This window comes from Chiloscyllium plagiosum, unplaced genomic scaffold (assembly GCF_037043375.1).
Source record: "Chiloscyllium plagiosum isolate Xiang-an unplaced genomic scaffold, Cpla_swu_hap1 HiC_scaffold_27, whole genome shotgun sequence".
NCBI lineage: Eukaryota > Metazoa > Chordata > Chondrichthyes > Orectolobiformes > Hemiscylliidae > Chiloscyllium > Chiloscyllium plagiosum.
The window spans coordinates 79,890,942-79,907,338 of record NW_028270165.1 but is presented as its reverse complement, the minus strand read 5'-3'; the positions used below and the strand labels follow the sequence as shown (position 1 = coordinate 79,907,338).

Below are 16,397 nucleotides of genomic sequence, written 5' to 3'. Positions count from 1 at the left end.
GCTCCCTGCCCTGTCTAGTAGTTTCTGCTGGAGGATGAGAATCGGCCATAAAATTAGGGGGAGTAGATTTAAGGTAGAGATGAGGAGGAGCTGTTTTTCCCGGAGAGTAGTTAATCTGTGGAGGGTGAGGGTGGATTGGCCATGCTACATTGCCCCACATGGTCCAGGGATGTGCAGATTAGGGTGGATTCGCCATGTTAAATTACCCATAGTGCCCAGGTATGGGCAGGTGAGGTCTATTCGGGGGGTAAATATCGGGCAGGAGGGGAAGGGGAATGGATGTGGGTGGGTTACCCTTCGGAGGGTCGGTGTGGTCTCATTGGGCCGGGTGACCTGCTTCGACATTGTGCGGATTCTCTGAAGGGAAAGGATTTTCGCAAACTGTGCAGGGCAGTGCGGGCCGTCAATCCGGAGCAGGCGCAGTGCGGAGCCGCCGTTCGCCCCGCCCCTTCGTCACGTCACGCCCCGACTCGCAGGCCGTCACTCGACACTTGCTCCTCCCACTGGCCCGACCGCGCTCCGCGTCTGTACCTGCCTCTCGCTCCACCCAGTCGCCCCGCCCCTGACCCCGATCGTCGCTCCGCCCCCTCCCCTTCCTCTGTCTCCCTCCGCCGCCTCGACACATCGATGACGTCACAACGCGGAAGTGGCTCTGCTCGGCTCAGAGTAAAACCCTTTCGCTGGGCAACTCTTCAATCTGAGAGGGAGAAAATCTGTTCACTGGTAGCAACAGGAGTGAATCCAGGCGCAGACTCTGCAAACTTAGGTATGTGTCTTAATTGCCCGGGTGAGGAGGGACAGAAGGATATGGTGGGGCTGTTTCCCCAGCCCGCGCCAGAATCTTAGGGGTAACCTTATAGACTTTTATAAAATCATAAGGAGCATGGATAGGGTAAATAGACATGGTCTTTTCCTTGGGGTGGGGGAGTCCAGAACTAGAGGGTGATTGGTTTAGGGTGAGGGCGGCGGGGGAGGGGGCGTGGAGATTTAAAAGAGACCTAAGGAGACAACTATTTCACGAGGTTTGGGCGGGTATGAATGTGTGTACGGAATGACCTGCCAGAGAAAGTAGTGGAGGCTGGGACAATTACAGCATTTAAAAGGCATCTGGACGGGTGTATCAATGCGAACGGTTCAGAGGGACAGGGAACACGTGCTGGCAAATGTGACTAGATTAATTTAGGCTATCTGGTCAGCACAGAAGAGTTTGACTGAAGTGCCTGTGTCTGTTTCTGTGTGTATCTGACTGGCTTTCCACTAACGTTTGCCACGTCTGTATGTTCAGTTTCTCTCTCTGGTGTCGGTGTTAATACCTTGATGTCTCATTATGCTCCCCTTCCTGGGGATATTAACCATTTCTTGAGGTTGTTCCTCAAGAAGCTGCATTGCAGGTTCATCCTGAATTGGCACACTTTATTTTGCTTTCCAAATCAGACCTGCTCACTCTCAGCATTATGCCAATGACGTGAAAGATATTAACTTTCAGGTGGAGTTTCAGAGAGATAAGTCTTGACGTTTTTGCTTTTTTGCTCGTGTAAGATCCTGAATCAGCACCTTCAGGAGAATTAGTTGAAGGGGAGAGAGAGAATGGGATGGCGCTTTCAATTTTGTGGAATAATAAAAGAAAAGAATGTTCTCCAGAAAGCAGAATTGCTTGTTCTGAATTTCTACCCTGGACTGACAGTGATGACTTTTATATTCTCTTTTTACAGCGTTTGAAGATCTGAAGACAGAAGTTTCCAAATCAACTGTAACGTCAACTCTCCTGCTCATCAGATGCTACTTGATGTGCTGTGAATTTTCAAGTGCCGTGCTTTTTGACAGTGACTCTCCAGAGTCAGCAGTCCTCACTTTGGTGTCAATGTCTGACGGTCACTCAATCCATCAGGACCACAACGATTTTTGACTGCGATTCTGTGAGAAGGAGCAAAGCTTTTTGGTTCCTGTTCGAGTACATTTCCAGTATCAGTGGGACTGGATGAGAGACCTACTGTTGCAGTGCACTGAGTGTGGAGCGTGTAACAGCTATACCGCCTGTTAAGAGGAAATCACGGTGCGAAGGGGCTCTACATGCGTTTGTGTGCGGCTGAAGCTTCGGCCATGGAAAAACCTGAGGAATCCCGCCCTGTGGAGAAACCATGGAAGTGTGGTGACTGCGGGAAAGGCTTTTATGTCCCATCTGCCCTGGAAACTCATCTGCGCAGTCACACCAGAGAGAGGCCCTTCAGCTGCCCTGAGTGTGGGAAGGGCTTTACCCAGGCCTCTGCCCTGCGGACTCACCAGCGGGTCCACACAGGGGAGAGGCTGTTCCCGTGTCCCGAGTGCGGGAAAGCCTTCAGCAATTCCTTCAACCTCCATACACACAGGCGACTCCACACTGGTGAGAGGCCGTTTTCTTGCTCCGAGTGCAAGAAGGCATTCAGACATTCCTCTGACCTGCTGACCCACTGGCAGGTCCACACAGGGGAGAGGCCCTACAGCTGCCCTGAGTGCGGGAAGGCCTTCAGCAATTCCTCCCACCTGCTGACTCACCAGCGGGTCCACACGGGGGAGAGTCCGTTTACCTGCCCCAAGTGTGGGAAGAGATTTAGTCAGGTGAGCAACTTGTGGAAGCACCAGCGTCTCCACACTGGGGAGAAGCCCTTCAGCTGCCCCGAATGCAGGAAGGCCTTCAGCAGTTCCACCACTCTGCTGACCCATCGGCGGATCCATATGGGGAAGAGGCCATTCCCCTGCACAGAGTGCGGGAAGGCCTTCAGCAATTCCTCCATCCTGCTGCGACACCAGAGGGTTCACACAGGGGAGTGGCCCTTTAGCTGGCCTGAGTGCAGGAAGGGGTTCAGCGATTCCTCCAATCTCCAGGCCCACCAGCGGATCCACACTGGGGAGAAGCCCTTCGGCTGCAAAGAGTGTGGGAAGGCCTTCACCCGCTCCTCCCACCTGCGGAGGCACCAATGAGTTCATGTGCCATCGCAGGGTGATTGAAGGAGCAACAACCGATTGCCATTAGGGACTGGACTATCAACCTGGTTCCGGGGACTCCTGAGTTTGAATCCAGCCGCGGCAGATGACGGAATTGGAATTCGGTCAGAAATCTGGATTTCAGAATCTGATGATGAAACCGTTTTTAGGGTGGGGTGAAATTGCTGAGTGAGGCAATACTTCCTCCAGGTTACGGCTGTACCAAGGATCCAATTACAAAGGACAACTTGGTGATGACCAACAGTAAAGAAAGTGAGGTAGGATAGGGGGTGTGAGAAGTATGCGCGCTTTGACCTTGAGCTGGTTAAAAAGCAGCTACTTTTTCTACACCTTTTTGCTGGGGGGATCTGAAGCTTTAACAAAGTTGGGTCACAATAAAAATTACCTGAACTTACCGCGGGCTCAGACTCTCATTGAAAGCTTTGAGCTCCAAAAGGTTTTTTGTTTTAAAGCTGTTCATTTCTTTCAGCCTCCTGCACTAAGTTTTCAATGTTGTGTATCGGGTGGAGCGGTGAATGGGTAGCTAGTATCATTAGAAATTGTAATTTTTTCAGGAGTGCAGGTACTGTGTTGTTTCATTGGCATTGTAAAGTTTACTGGCGGCACTGGGAGGTATGGGCTGTGTTCACTAGAAACGATGTGGCGGTGCCAGTATTGGACTGGGGTGGATAAAGTTAAAAATCACACAAGACCAGGTTATAGTCCAACAGATTTATTCGGAAGCACGAGCTTTCGGAGCGCCGGTCCTTCCACAGGTAGCTGTGGAGCAGGATCATAAGACACAAATCTTATAGCAAAATTCATAGTGTCATGCAACTGATGCCTTTTAGAATGAGTTGCAGGTTTCGGTTCATTAATATGTAAATCCAAGAACAACATCTAAGTCATGTTCTTGAGATGACTTATGGTTTTATTTTTTTTTTAAAGTGACATCTCAGCTCACACAATACATTAAAGTTGTGAGGTTCGAGTCTGTCAGTATCCCAATCTTGAATCAGACTAGTTTCTGTTTTTAAAGTAGGAATATATAAAATATTACATGGATTGACTGCCTGTAGATTGTGCGCTTTGTGAGCAAAATTGAAAGTATCTGCAAATATAATTCTGCCAATACAAATTTACTCCATAGAGTTGTGTGTGTGTGTGTGCATGTGAGTTTGTGGGTGAGAGTGCATGTAAGAGTGTGCGCATGCTTGGTAAAGTGTGAGTGTGATGGAGTATAAGTCTGAGAGTGTGTGAGCATGTTAGAGCTGAAAATATGTTGCTGGAAAAGTGCAGCAGGTCAGGCAGCATCCAGGGAACAGGAGAATCGACGTTTAGGGCATAAGCCCTTCTTCAGGAATGAGGAAAGTTTGTCCAGCAGGCTAAGATAGAAGGTAGGGAGGAGGGACTTGGGGGAGGAGATGCGATAGGTGGAAAGAGGTCAAGGTGAGGGTGATAGGTTAGACTAGGGTGGAGGCGGAGAGGTCAGGAAGAAGATTACCGGTTAGGAAGGCAGTGCTGAGTTCGATGGATTTGACTGAGACAAGGTGGGGGGAGGGGAAATGAGGAAACTGGTGAAATCCGAGTTCATCCCTTGTGGTTGGAGGGTTCCTAGGCGGAAGATGAGGCACTCTTCCTCCAACCGTCGTGTTGTTGTGGTCTGGCGATGGAGGAGTCCAAAGACCTGCATATCCTTGGTGGAGTGGGAGGGGGGGTTGAAGTGTTGAGCCACAGGGTGGTTGGGTTGGTTGGTCCGGGTGTCCCAGAGGTGTTCTCTGAAACGCTCCGCAAGTAGGCGGCCTGTCTCCCCAATATAGAGGAGGCCACATCGGGTGCAGAGGATGCAATAGATGATGTGTGTGGAGGTGCAGGTGAATCTGTGGCGGATATGGAAGTTTCCTTTGGGGCTTTGGAGGGAGGTGAGTGGGGAGGTGTGGGCGCAAGTCTTGCACCGCCTGCGGTTGCAGGGGAAGGTGCCGGGAGTGGAGGTTGGGATGGTGGGGGGTGTGGATCTGACGAGGGAGTCACGGAGGGAGTGGTCTTTATGGAATGCTGATAGGGGAGGGGAGGGAAATATATCCTTGGTGGTGGGGTCCGTTTGGAGGTGGCGGAAATTACGGCGGATGATGCGCTGTACATGGAGATTGGTGGGGTGGTAGGTGAGGACCAGTGGGGTTCTGTCCTGGTGGCGGTTGGAGGGACGGGGCTCAAGGGCGGAGGAGCGGGAAGTGGAAGAGATGCGGTGGAGGGCATCGTCGACCACGTCTGGGGGGAAATTGCGGTCCTTGAAGAAGGAGGCCATCTGGGTTGTACGTTTTTGGAACTGGTCCTCCTGGGAGCAGATGCGTCGGAGACGAAGGAATTGGGAGAATGGGATGGCATTTTTACAGGGGGCAGGGTGGGAGGAGGTGTAGTCCAGGTAGCTGTGGGAGTCGGTCGGTTTGTAGTATTTGATTCAGTCGCCTGAGATAGAAATAGAAAGGTCGAGGAAGGGGAGGGAGGAATCTGAGACTGTCTAGGTGAATTTGAGGTCGGGGTGGAAGGTGTTGGTGAAGTGGATGAACTGTTCAACCTCCTCGTGGGAGCACGAGGCGGCGCCGACACAGTCATCGATGTAGCGGAGGAAAAGGTGGGGGGTGGGGCCAGTGTAGTTGCGGAAGATGGACTGTTCCACATAACCTACGAAGAGGCAGGTATAGCTGGGGCCCATGCGGGTGCCCATGGCTACTCCTTTTGTTTGGAGGAAATGGGAGGATTGGAAAGAGAATTTGTTCAGGGTGAGGACCAATTTCGTCAGTCGAAGGAGGGTGTCAGTGGAAGGGTACTGGTCGGTACGGCGGGAAAGGAAGAAGCGGAGGGCTTTGAATCCTTCGTGAAGGGGAAGGAGGTGTACAGGGACTGGATGTCCATGGTGAAGATAAGGCGTTGGGGACCGGGGAAGCGAAAATCATGGAGGAGGTGGAGGGCATGGGTGGTGTCCCGAACGTAGGTGGGGAGTTCTTGGACTAAGGGGGACAGGACGGTGTCAAGGTATGCGGAGATGAGTTCGGTGGGGCAGGAGCAGGCGGAGACAATGGGTCGGCCGGGGCAGTCAGGTTTGTGGATTTTGGGCAGGAGGTAGAAGCGGGCGGTGCGGGGTTGTGGGACTGAGGTTGGAGGCGGTGGATGGGCGATCCCCCGAGGTGATGAGGTTATGGATGGTCTGGGAGATGATGGTTTGGTGGTGGGGGGTGGGGTCATGGTCAAGGGGGCAGTAGGAGGAGGTATCTGCGAGCTGGCATTGGGCCTCAGTGGTGTAAAGGTCGGTGCGCCAAACTACTACCGCGCCTCCCTTGTCTGCTGGTTTGATAGTGAGGTTGGGGTTGCAACGGAGGGAGTGGAGGGCTGCACGTTCCGAGGGTGAGAGGTTGAAGTGGGTGAGAGGGGTGGGGGAGTTCAGGTGGCGGTTAATATCGCGGCGGCAGTTGGCTATGAAGAGATCGAGGGCAGGTAGGAGGCCAGCACGAGGTGTCCAGGTGAATGGGGTGTGTTGGAGGCGTGAGAAGGGGTCGTCAGAGGGTGAGCGAGAGTCTTGGTTGAAGAAGTAGGTGCGGAGGCGAAGGCGGCGGAAGAATTGTTCAATGTCACGCCGTGTGTTGAACTCATTAATCCGAGAGTGTAGGGGAATGAAGGTGAGGCCTCTGCTGAGGACTGATCCTGTGAGCATGTCAGGGTGTGCGTATATGAGAGAGGTATGAATAAAAGCAAGGGATTGCATTTTACTAAAACGAGGAAGGACAGGACTTGTATCGTTAAAACAGAGACCTGGGAGGGTTCAGATACATAGTTATGCAACCTGCAAAGAACTGGTAGACTGGATGGTTAAAAGGCATTTAGCACCATTGCGACCCAGACCCACCCCCTTACTTCAGATTTCTCATAGCTAATCCACCCTACCTTGCATATCCTGAACAATAAGGGTAATTTAGCATGGCCAATCCAGCCTAACCTACACCCTACTCTAAGAACTACCTTCTCAAGAATGTAATTTAAATGCACATTTCTAAGAAAAATGTCCATCTGACTCAACACTGGGACCCAGACAGAATTCACACCTATTGTTAGAAAAGCTGTGCATTTGAATGACTTTCTTGAGAAGGTAATTAAAAACAAGTTCTGGAATTAACATGCCAAAGAGCAGAAACCCATTCTAAAAGATGAAAGATTTAATCTAAAATTGTTTAATATATCACATTTCCATGACACTGGACTCCTTTGGCTATAAATGCCATGATCATGATCTCATTCTCCACAACCAACCTGATAAAAGAGCGGGGCTCCAAACGTTAGTGTTTCCAAATAAATCTGTTGGTTTATAACCTGGTGTTGTGAGATTTTTAACTTTGTCCAAGGAAACACGTGTTGTGGGACTGGTAACAGTTGTTATTTTGTGATCTGTTCCTCCTGAAATTTCTCCTCTGCGCAGGCACGGGTGAACAGTCTGTTTTTGTGCTTTGTGCGAGATCAGGCTAGCAGCTTTGAAATCCTTAAAAGAAAACTGTAGGTTAGCAATCGTATTTCGAGAATGGTACTTCCAGCTCTGATAGTCCTGTTGGGTCACCAAAGAGGGAGGGAGAGAAGATGTCACATCTAAAAAGCAAACTGAAAAGTTGTTGTGTTTGTTCCGTCAGTTGAGTTGGTTCTGCACTCCGATGAGACTGGATACTGATTTTAATGGATCAGAATTGAACACTACAATGGAACACCTTAAATTTCAAGAATGTTGAAAGGGCAAATCAAACTGTAACCTTGAAGAGAGATGCTTCCATTTCTAACCTTGGGTGATCCAAATGAGACATTTTTACTGATCACTCCATTTCAGAGTGCTGCTCTTTCATCAGCTGGTCGTGGACAGTAAGATCATGATCACAGAATTTATAGCCAAAGGAGTCCACGGTCATGGAGATGTCCTTCACTAAACAATTTTAGATTAAATCTTTCATATTTTAGAATGGGCTTCTGTTCTTTGGTACGTTAATCCCAGAATTTGTTTCAAATTACCTTCAAGAATGTCATTTAAATGCAGAGCTTTTCGAATAACAATGTCAGTCTGACTCGATATTGGGACACAGACAGAATTCACACCTATTGTTAGAAAAGCTCTACGTTTAAATGACATTCTGAAATGGCTGATCTTTAACATTGAGAATAGTTACATTGATATATTCAGAAACATTGTTAAAGTCTGAAAGCATGTTCACTTTTTGAAAAGAGCTGCTGAAATCTTTCTGAAACTTGCATTGAAACGTGCGTAGTTAGGCCACAGCCCAAGACAGGCTGTAAAGGATGAATGGCCTAATCCTAGTTTTGAGAAATTGATTCTGACGATGTAGAAATAGAGTCGTAGAGTTGTAGAGCACAGAAGCAAACCCTTCAGTCCAGACAACCAAATATCCTAAATTAATCTAGTGACCCATTTGCCAGCATTTGGTGCATAGCCCTCTGATTCTTTTCTATTCATGTCTCCAACCAGATGCATTTTTTTCTTCTTCAGCTAATTGAAGCTGGAGAAGCCTGAAATCTTTAAAGGATTTCCTGAAAAAAGCTTTTATTCAAGATTTGGCTCAGTGGAGGATTTTCTAAAGCTTTGCTATTGTAGTTTTCAATTTGTCAAAACAACTTTTCAGTTGTTGTTGTCCAAGGCAGAGTAAATATTCATTTAAGATATAATTGAGATATATACATTCTTTACAATATTTTTCCATCATTACCAGTGATTGTCCATCATTTAGTACATTGAGCATCATCTTTTTGTGATTCAAATCATATCTGTTGAAGTGAATTCTGCAAGATACTTTTGTATTTTATCTAACTTTGCTTTGTGTTAAAGATTTCCTTTGTGACATTTTAATTAAAATATCTCAATGAATAATAATGAAACAGCTAATTTATTCTGAAATTATTTCAATTAGTTGGTCGATTGCCAAATAATAGCTGCATAACTGTTGTAAATATTGACACCCAGGAAAGCTATTTTGTTTAATATATTTCCTTTGTAAAGATTTTATAAAATGATTGTATTTTCATATGAAATAAAATTTGCAGTGTTTTATTAAATGGTTGAAAGTAACTTTGCACTTAATTGCTCCATTTGGGATTAAACAGATTATTTTTATCAAAATCATATTCACAATTTATTAACAAACAAATGTTGCCATTTGCCATTGAATTGCCTCAAACACAATTTGAAATTCTTGAATGAGTTGAATAAGGGGTACACTGTGAATATTTATTGCGCATTTCTGAAATTCTCTGCACTGCCATTGCATTTGGTTAAACAAGATATGTAACCCTCCTCATAACTTTGTATTTCTTTGATATTTCATTTGCTATTGCTATTGCCCAAATAACTTCATCAAATGCCAAAACGTTTTTAAGCTCTGAATTTTCGGTCTGGTAATGTCATTCAGTTGTGAACAATCTGAAGATTAATTTCAATACATATAAGAATGTCAAAGAGATTGTGATAATAGAAAGTCAACATGTAGAATTGCCAATGAAACGTAAACCAAGGCTGCTCTTAATTTGGTACAGACTAAATCGCAGTCAAAATAATAAGAATAAGTAGAAATAACGGCATTGTGCACAAACTGTTTGTAGTGAGTTCAGAATTTTTCTGATCATTTAATTCTGACACCTGCAGTGGTGGCAGCACCATGATCTGTTTTATTTGTTCATGAAATGTGAGCAGCACTGGCAGAGCCAGTATTTTCCATCATCCCTTCTTTCCCTTGAAAGCTTGACGACTAAGCACACAGATGTGAATATTGGGTGAAGACACAATGAGGTTGAGTTGCAAGGCCTACTGTGGCATAACAAATTGTACTGGCTTACACTGCATCCTGACAAGACAGATTTTTGGGAGGAGAACAAAAATTGGAATTCCTACTTAAATATTGATGCTCCCATTTATATCTCTCAAAAAGATATTGTTTGCTCCATAAATTTGTAATGGCTCTTTTGTTGAATTATTTTCCTGCATCCGCATATATCTGGAATCATTTTCTTTTCAAGAATTTTGTATTAACGTTTGCCACTTACTGCTGCCATCATCCCTTCAAGATCATTCCAAATCGTAATAACTTGCTTATTTTCTTAAAAATTAAATCTTATCCCCCCGCCCCTTCTCCCCCGCGCCCCAGCCCAAATCCCTTTTCTTATAAAGTGGCTGCACTACTTCGAACATGGTCACGCTTTCTAAATATTACCATGTACTTTTAATTATGAGATTTCAATGTGTCTTTTTAAATATAAAAATGCCCCTTCAAATATAGTTATGCCCTTTAAATGTGTTATGTTCCTCTAAGCGCAATCTTGTCCCTCGATAATGTATCTTTACCCCTTTAGATATGACTGTCTCTTAAAGCATCATTTCTACTTATAAATAGGGCAACGTCTCTTCGAAATGTAGATTAATTTAGATATGACTGCGTCATTTTGCATATTAAGATATCCCTTTGAATGTGCCTACATCCCTTTGAATGTAATTTTGTCCATTTAGATTTATTTGCAGAAATAGTCCATTAAATGTCCATGTCCCTTTTAAAATGCAGATTTCCCGCTTCAGGTAGCAGTTGTAGCGCGAGGTGGCTGTGGCTTGGTGACGGTGAGGCTCGCCGGCCCCGCCCATACCCAAGCAGACGTCACGCGGGGGCGAAGGCGGTTGGGAGGAGAAGTCGCTCGAGCGGGGAAGCGGCGGGAGGGCGGCCGTTAGGAAAATGGCGCCGTGCGGCCCGGGGCAGACACCCGTCACTGGGCACCGCCGCCTTCCTGGCGCAGCTGCTGTGTCACGGCCACACCGGCCGGCTGTACAGCAGGCAGGAGCCGGTGAGCATTCTGGAGGCGGATGTTCCTCAGTCATTGAAGGGGCAGGACCTGTTGAGAATGGTTAGTGAAGTGTGTGATGTACTGAGCCTTATTAACATGGATATAGTTTATAATTTGTCAAAGTATACATTTTTATTATTTAGAATGGTAGAGATGTACAGCACGGAAACAGACCCTTCGGTCCAACCCGTCCATGCCAACCAGATATCCTAAATTAATCTGGTCCCACTTGCCAGCACTTGGCTCATGCCTCTAAGCCCTTCCTATACGTATACCCATCCAGAGACCTTTTAAGTGCTTTATTTGTAGCAGCCTCCACCACTTCCTCTGGCAGCTCATTCCATTCACGCACCACCCTCTGCATGGAAACGTTGCCCCTTAAATACCTTTTATATCTTTCTGCTCTCACCCTGAACCTAGGCCCTCTAGTGCAGACCTTCACCCCCTACACTAGGGAAAAGACATAAGAAAGTTGAGCAGCCAGACAAGACGGAAAAGCCACAAAATATCGAGCCAGATGGGGAAAAAAGTTGTGGTTCTACCTTTTTTTTCCTCCTATTGGCATTTGGACACTTCAAAATCTGTCAATAATGCCAGCATCACCACTGAGCATATTGCATACGTTCCTCTGTGTCAACAAGCATTGCGCATGTTCCTTGCTTTGGGTGTCACCCTTGTTCAGGACTGGGGGTGGGTGTTGGAAGAGCTGCAGAACAAGGGTGTGCTGGGAGCAGGGTGGTGAATTGGGGATAGGTGGAGACAAGTAGAGGGTACAAACTGGTTGGTCACTGGGAGGAAGGAATCTGGTTGGGGGCAGGGAGGGGTGGGGAAGAGCCTGGGAAGGGATTCGAGGAGTGGGGAAGGAGGTTATTTGAAATTGGAGAACTCAGTGTTGAGTCCTCTAGGCTGTAGGCTGCCCAGGTGGAAGATGTTGTGGTGTTCCTCCAATTTGTAGTTTGGTTTGTTGTGGCAATGGAGGCGGCCTAAGATGGTCATGTCAGAAAGGGAGTGGGAAGGGGAATTAAAATGGGTGGTGATTGGGAGGTCCGGTCGGCCTATGCAGACCCAGCTGTGACGCTCGGCGAACCGTTCCCCACGTTTACCCTCTGTCTCCCGAATGCCACAATTGGCAAACACATGGCAAATACAGTACCCCAATGTGAAGTTAGAGCCTTTGCTGTGTTTAAAAAAAAAAAGCAGAAAAGAGATGCATTGTTTAAATGGTGACATTGGGATATGGAGAAAGTGAGGACAGCAGATGCTGGAGATCAGAGTCAAAGTGTGGTGCTGGAAATGCTCAGTCAACATTCGATGAGCAGGAGAGTTGACACTTCAGGCACGGGCCCTTCATCAGGAATGACGTGTGGATGTACAAAGGGGCTTCAGCGTCCTTCTAAAACAGTCAATGCCAGTTGTCAGGTGCAGCGAGCAATGCAAGTGGCATATTAGCAAGTGGAAATGAGTTCAGAAGTGGGGATGCCTGCCTGCAGTTAGGGGATCATTGAATATATTCAAGGCGGAGTTCATTTGATTTTTGAACAAGAGGAGGATGTTTATGGGGGAAGATGAGAAAATGGCTTTTAAGTCCAGTACAGAACAGTTACAGAGTCATACAGCATAGAAACAGACCCTTCAGTCCGACTAATCCATGCTGACTGTGTTCTCAAACTGAACTAGTCACACCTGCCTGTGTTTGGCCCATATCCCTCTGAACCTTTCCTATTCATGTACTTATCCAAATGTCTTTTAAATGTTGTTACTGTACCTGCATCCACCACTGTGTCGGGATGTTCATTCCACACACAAATCACTCTTTTTAAAAAAAAATGCTGCCCCTGAAGTCTTTTTAAAATCTTTCTCCTCTCACCTTCAAAATTTGCTCTCTAATCTTAAAATCCCCGCCCGTGGGGAATGACACACACCATTCACCTCATCTCCCCCCCTCATGATTTTATAAATCTCTAAGGTTACTTCTCAACCTCCTGTGTTCCAGTGAGAAAAGTCCCAGCCTATCCACCTAGATGTAGGTAGATTAATATCCAGTTATGTATGGGACTTTGGTGGAAAGTGGGAATTCACTGCACTGTAGGGATGAAACCCTACCCTATCCAGATATTTCTGCTGGTGGATGAGACGAGGCCACATAATTTGGAGGACTGGATTTCGGACAGAGATGAGGAGGAACTATTTTTCCTGGATAGTAGTCAATCTATGGAATTCTCTGCCCAAGGAAGCAGTAGAGACAGCCTCATTAAGTATATTGAAGACACAGTTGGTTAGGTTTTTGCATGGTAGGTTAATTAAGGATAGTTGGGATAATGCAGGGAGGAGGAGCTGAGACGATAGACAGTTTTACCATTATTTTAATGAATGACGGAGCAGGCTGGATGGGCCAAATGGCCTACTCCTGCTTCTATTACTATGAAACAATAACCCTGCATTTCCCATGGCTAACCCACCTAACCTGCACATCCCTGGACATGATGAGCAATTTTGCCTGGTCAATCCAAATCAAGGCTGGTGAGCAATGTAGTGATGTGGGAAATGAACATCAGAGAATGATAGAAAGGGACAAGGAGAGTAAATCTACCAGCAATCAAAACTGGATTCTGAAGATCACAAAAATGGAAACAAAAAGTGGTGTTTCTGCATGTGTGCTGCACTGTAACAAAAGTAAATGAATTGTCTGCACACATTGAAGAGAATAATTATGATCTGAGACTCCTTACAGAAACATGGCTTCAGGATGACAAGGATTGGATCCTGAATATCGAGGTGGTAGTCAAATGGGAAGCTAGGTAAAGGTAGAGGGTTGCCACTGCTAATCAAAGCACTGACCACAGGGTAGTCTGATATCCGCTCTGATTTAGAACATAGAACATAGAAGAATACAGCGCAGTACAGGCCCTTTGGCCCTCGATGTTGCGCTGATCCAAGCCCACCTAACCGACACTAGCCCACTATCCTCCATATGCCTATCCAATGCACGTTTAAATGCCCATAATGAAGGAGAGTCCACCACTGCTACTGGCAGGGCATTCCATGAACTCACGACTCGCTGAGTAAAGAATCTACCCCTAACATCTGTCCTATACCTACCCCCCCTTAATTTAAAGCTATGCCCCCTTGTAATAGCTGACTCCATACGTGGAAAAAGATTCTCACTGTCGACCCTATCTAAACCCCTAATCATCTTGTACACCTCTATCAAGTCACCCCTAAACCTTCTTTTCTCCAATGAAAACAGCCCCAAGTGCCTCAGCCTTTCCTCATACGATCTTCCTACCATACCAGGCAACATCCTGGTAAACCTCCTCTGCACCCGTTCCAGTGCCTCCACATCCTTCCTATAGTATGGGGACCAAAACTGCACACAATACTCCAGATGCGGCCGCACCAGAGTCTTATACAACTGCAACATTACCTCAGTACTCCGGAACTCAATTCCTCTACCAATAAAAGCCAGTACGCCATATGCCTTCTTCACCGCACTATTTACCTGGGTGGCAACTTTCAAAGATTTGTGTACATGGACACCAAGATCTTTCTGCTCATCCACACTACCAAGTATCCGACCGTTAGCCCAGTACCCCATCTTTTTATTACTCTTACCAAAATGAATCACCTCACACTTAGCTACATTGAACTCCATTTGCCACCTTTCTGCCCAGTTCTGCAGCTTATCAATATCCCGCTGTAACCTGCCACATCCTTCCTCACTGTCTACCACTCCTCCGACTTTCGTATCATCCGCTAACTTGCTCACCCAACCTTCTAACCCCTCCTCCAGGTCATTTATAAAAATGACAAACAGCAATGGTCCCAAAACAGATCCTTGCGGAACACCGCTAGTGACAGCACTCCAAGATGAACCTTTGCCATCAACTACTAGCCTCTGTCTTCTTCCAGCCAGCCAACTCCTAATCCAAACCTCCAACTCACCCTCAATGCCATACCTCCGTATTTTTTGCAGTAGTCTACCATGGGGAACCTTATCAAACGCCTTACTAAAATCCATATACACCACATCTACTGCTTTCCCCTCGTCCACCTCCTTAGTCACCTTCTCAAAGAATTCAATAAGGTTTGTGAGGCACGACCTGCCCTTCACAAAACCATGCTGACTATCCTTGATCACATTATTCCTATCCAGATGTTCATAAATCCTATCCCTTACAATTCTCTCTAAGATTTTACCCACAACAGAAGTGAGACTCACCGGCCTATAGTTACTAGGGTTATCCCTACTCCCCTTCTTAAACAAGGGAACCACATTTGCTAGCCTCCAATCTTCTGGCACTACTCCTGTAGACAACGAGGACATAAAAATCAAGGCCAATGGCTCTGCAATCTCCTCCCTTGCTTCCCAGAGAATCCTAGGATAAATGCCATCAGGCCCAGGGGACTTATCTATTTTCACCCTTTCCAGGATTTCCAACACCTCTTCTCTACATACCTCAAAGCCATCCATTCTACTTAATTGTGACTCGGTACTCACATCGACAACAATGTCCTGTTCCTGAGTGAATATTGACGAAAAGTATTCATTCAGTGTCTCCCCAATCTCTTCAGCCTCCACACGCAACTTCCCACTACTATCCTTGACTGGACCTATTCCTACCCTAGTCATTCTTTTATTCCTGACAGACCTATAGAAAGCCTTAGGGTTTTCCCTAATCCTACCAACTAAGGACCTTTCATGTCCCCTCCTTGCTGCTCTCTCTTCAGGTCCTTCCTGGCTACCTTATAACTCTCAATCGCCCCAATTGAACCTTCACGCCTCATCTTTACATAGGCCGCCCTCTTCCATTTCAGGTCCTCATTTCTCTGTCTTCTGATCTCCCTGTTCCCAGAGAATAAGATGTCAGTCTGTTCTTAGCTCTACTGGATTTCTGCTGAAGCTTTGATGCCCACCCCCTCTTTTTACACCTTCTGGAACAATAAAATATTCAGTCAGTCAATCAAAGCCCAATGCACAATCTCCCAATCTCCCAACCAACCAGACACAAAAGTGTAGTCATAGCAGAGAATCAAACAAGAAAAATGAAACAACATGAGAAATAAATAGGTGCTAGTGCTTAATTTCTGTTCATTAGGAAGCAAACCAGAAATAGGACTCTCCCAGGATTCTGATTGTGCCCAACTTGAGGATCCTCTCACCCTTACATCGAACTGTTAGTACCCAGCTATGATTTACAATATTTACACCAGAAATGAAGCATCTTATCAAATAGAGATAGACACGTACAGCACGGAAGTAGACTTTCTCTCTCTCTCACGCGCGCGTACACACAAGTCCATGGGGGTGAATTTTTATTTGCAGATACATTCTATTTTGCTTAAAGATGCACAATCTGCAGACAGTCAATACATATAATATTTTGTAAATTTGACTTTGGAAATAGAACAAGGTTTGGACTCTGACCTCACACATTTAATGCTTTGTCTGAGCTGAGATGTCATCTTTGTTACAAAACCTTAAGTTATGTTGAGAAGTGTCTTACAGGAAGTTGGAGATTTACATATTAATGATGCCTGCAACCCATTTGAAAAGATGGAAGACTTAA

General features: G+C 46.2%; 3 protein-coding genes across 3 annotated transcripts in view; 1 reads left to right on the top strand and 2 right to left on the bottom strand.

Moving 5' to 3' along the window:
• LOC148144639 (uncharacterized) overlaps nt 1-16,397 on the bottom strand; it is a 408,822-nt gene that overhangs the window by 37,682 nt on the left and 354,743 nt on the right. The gene's annotated exons all lie outside the window — the stretch shown is intronic.
• Nucleotides 1-16,397, bottom strand: part of LOC148144650 (uncharacterized) — a 56,319-nt gene that overhangs the window by 26,103 nt on the left and 13,819 nt on the right. The gene's annotated exons all lie outside the window — the stretch shown is intronic.
• LOC148144651 (uncharacterized) lies at nt 669-4,361 on the top strand. The gene is made up of 2 exons (XM_087975026.1): nt 669-766; nt 1,713-4,361. The coding sequence occupies exon 2, from the start codon at nt 2,071-2,073 to the stop codon at nt 2,956-2,958; it is 888 nt and encodes a 295-aa protein (XP_087831152.1). The 5' UTR covers nt 669-766; nt 1,713-2,070; the 3' UTR covers nt 2,959-4,361.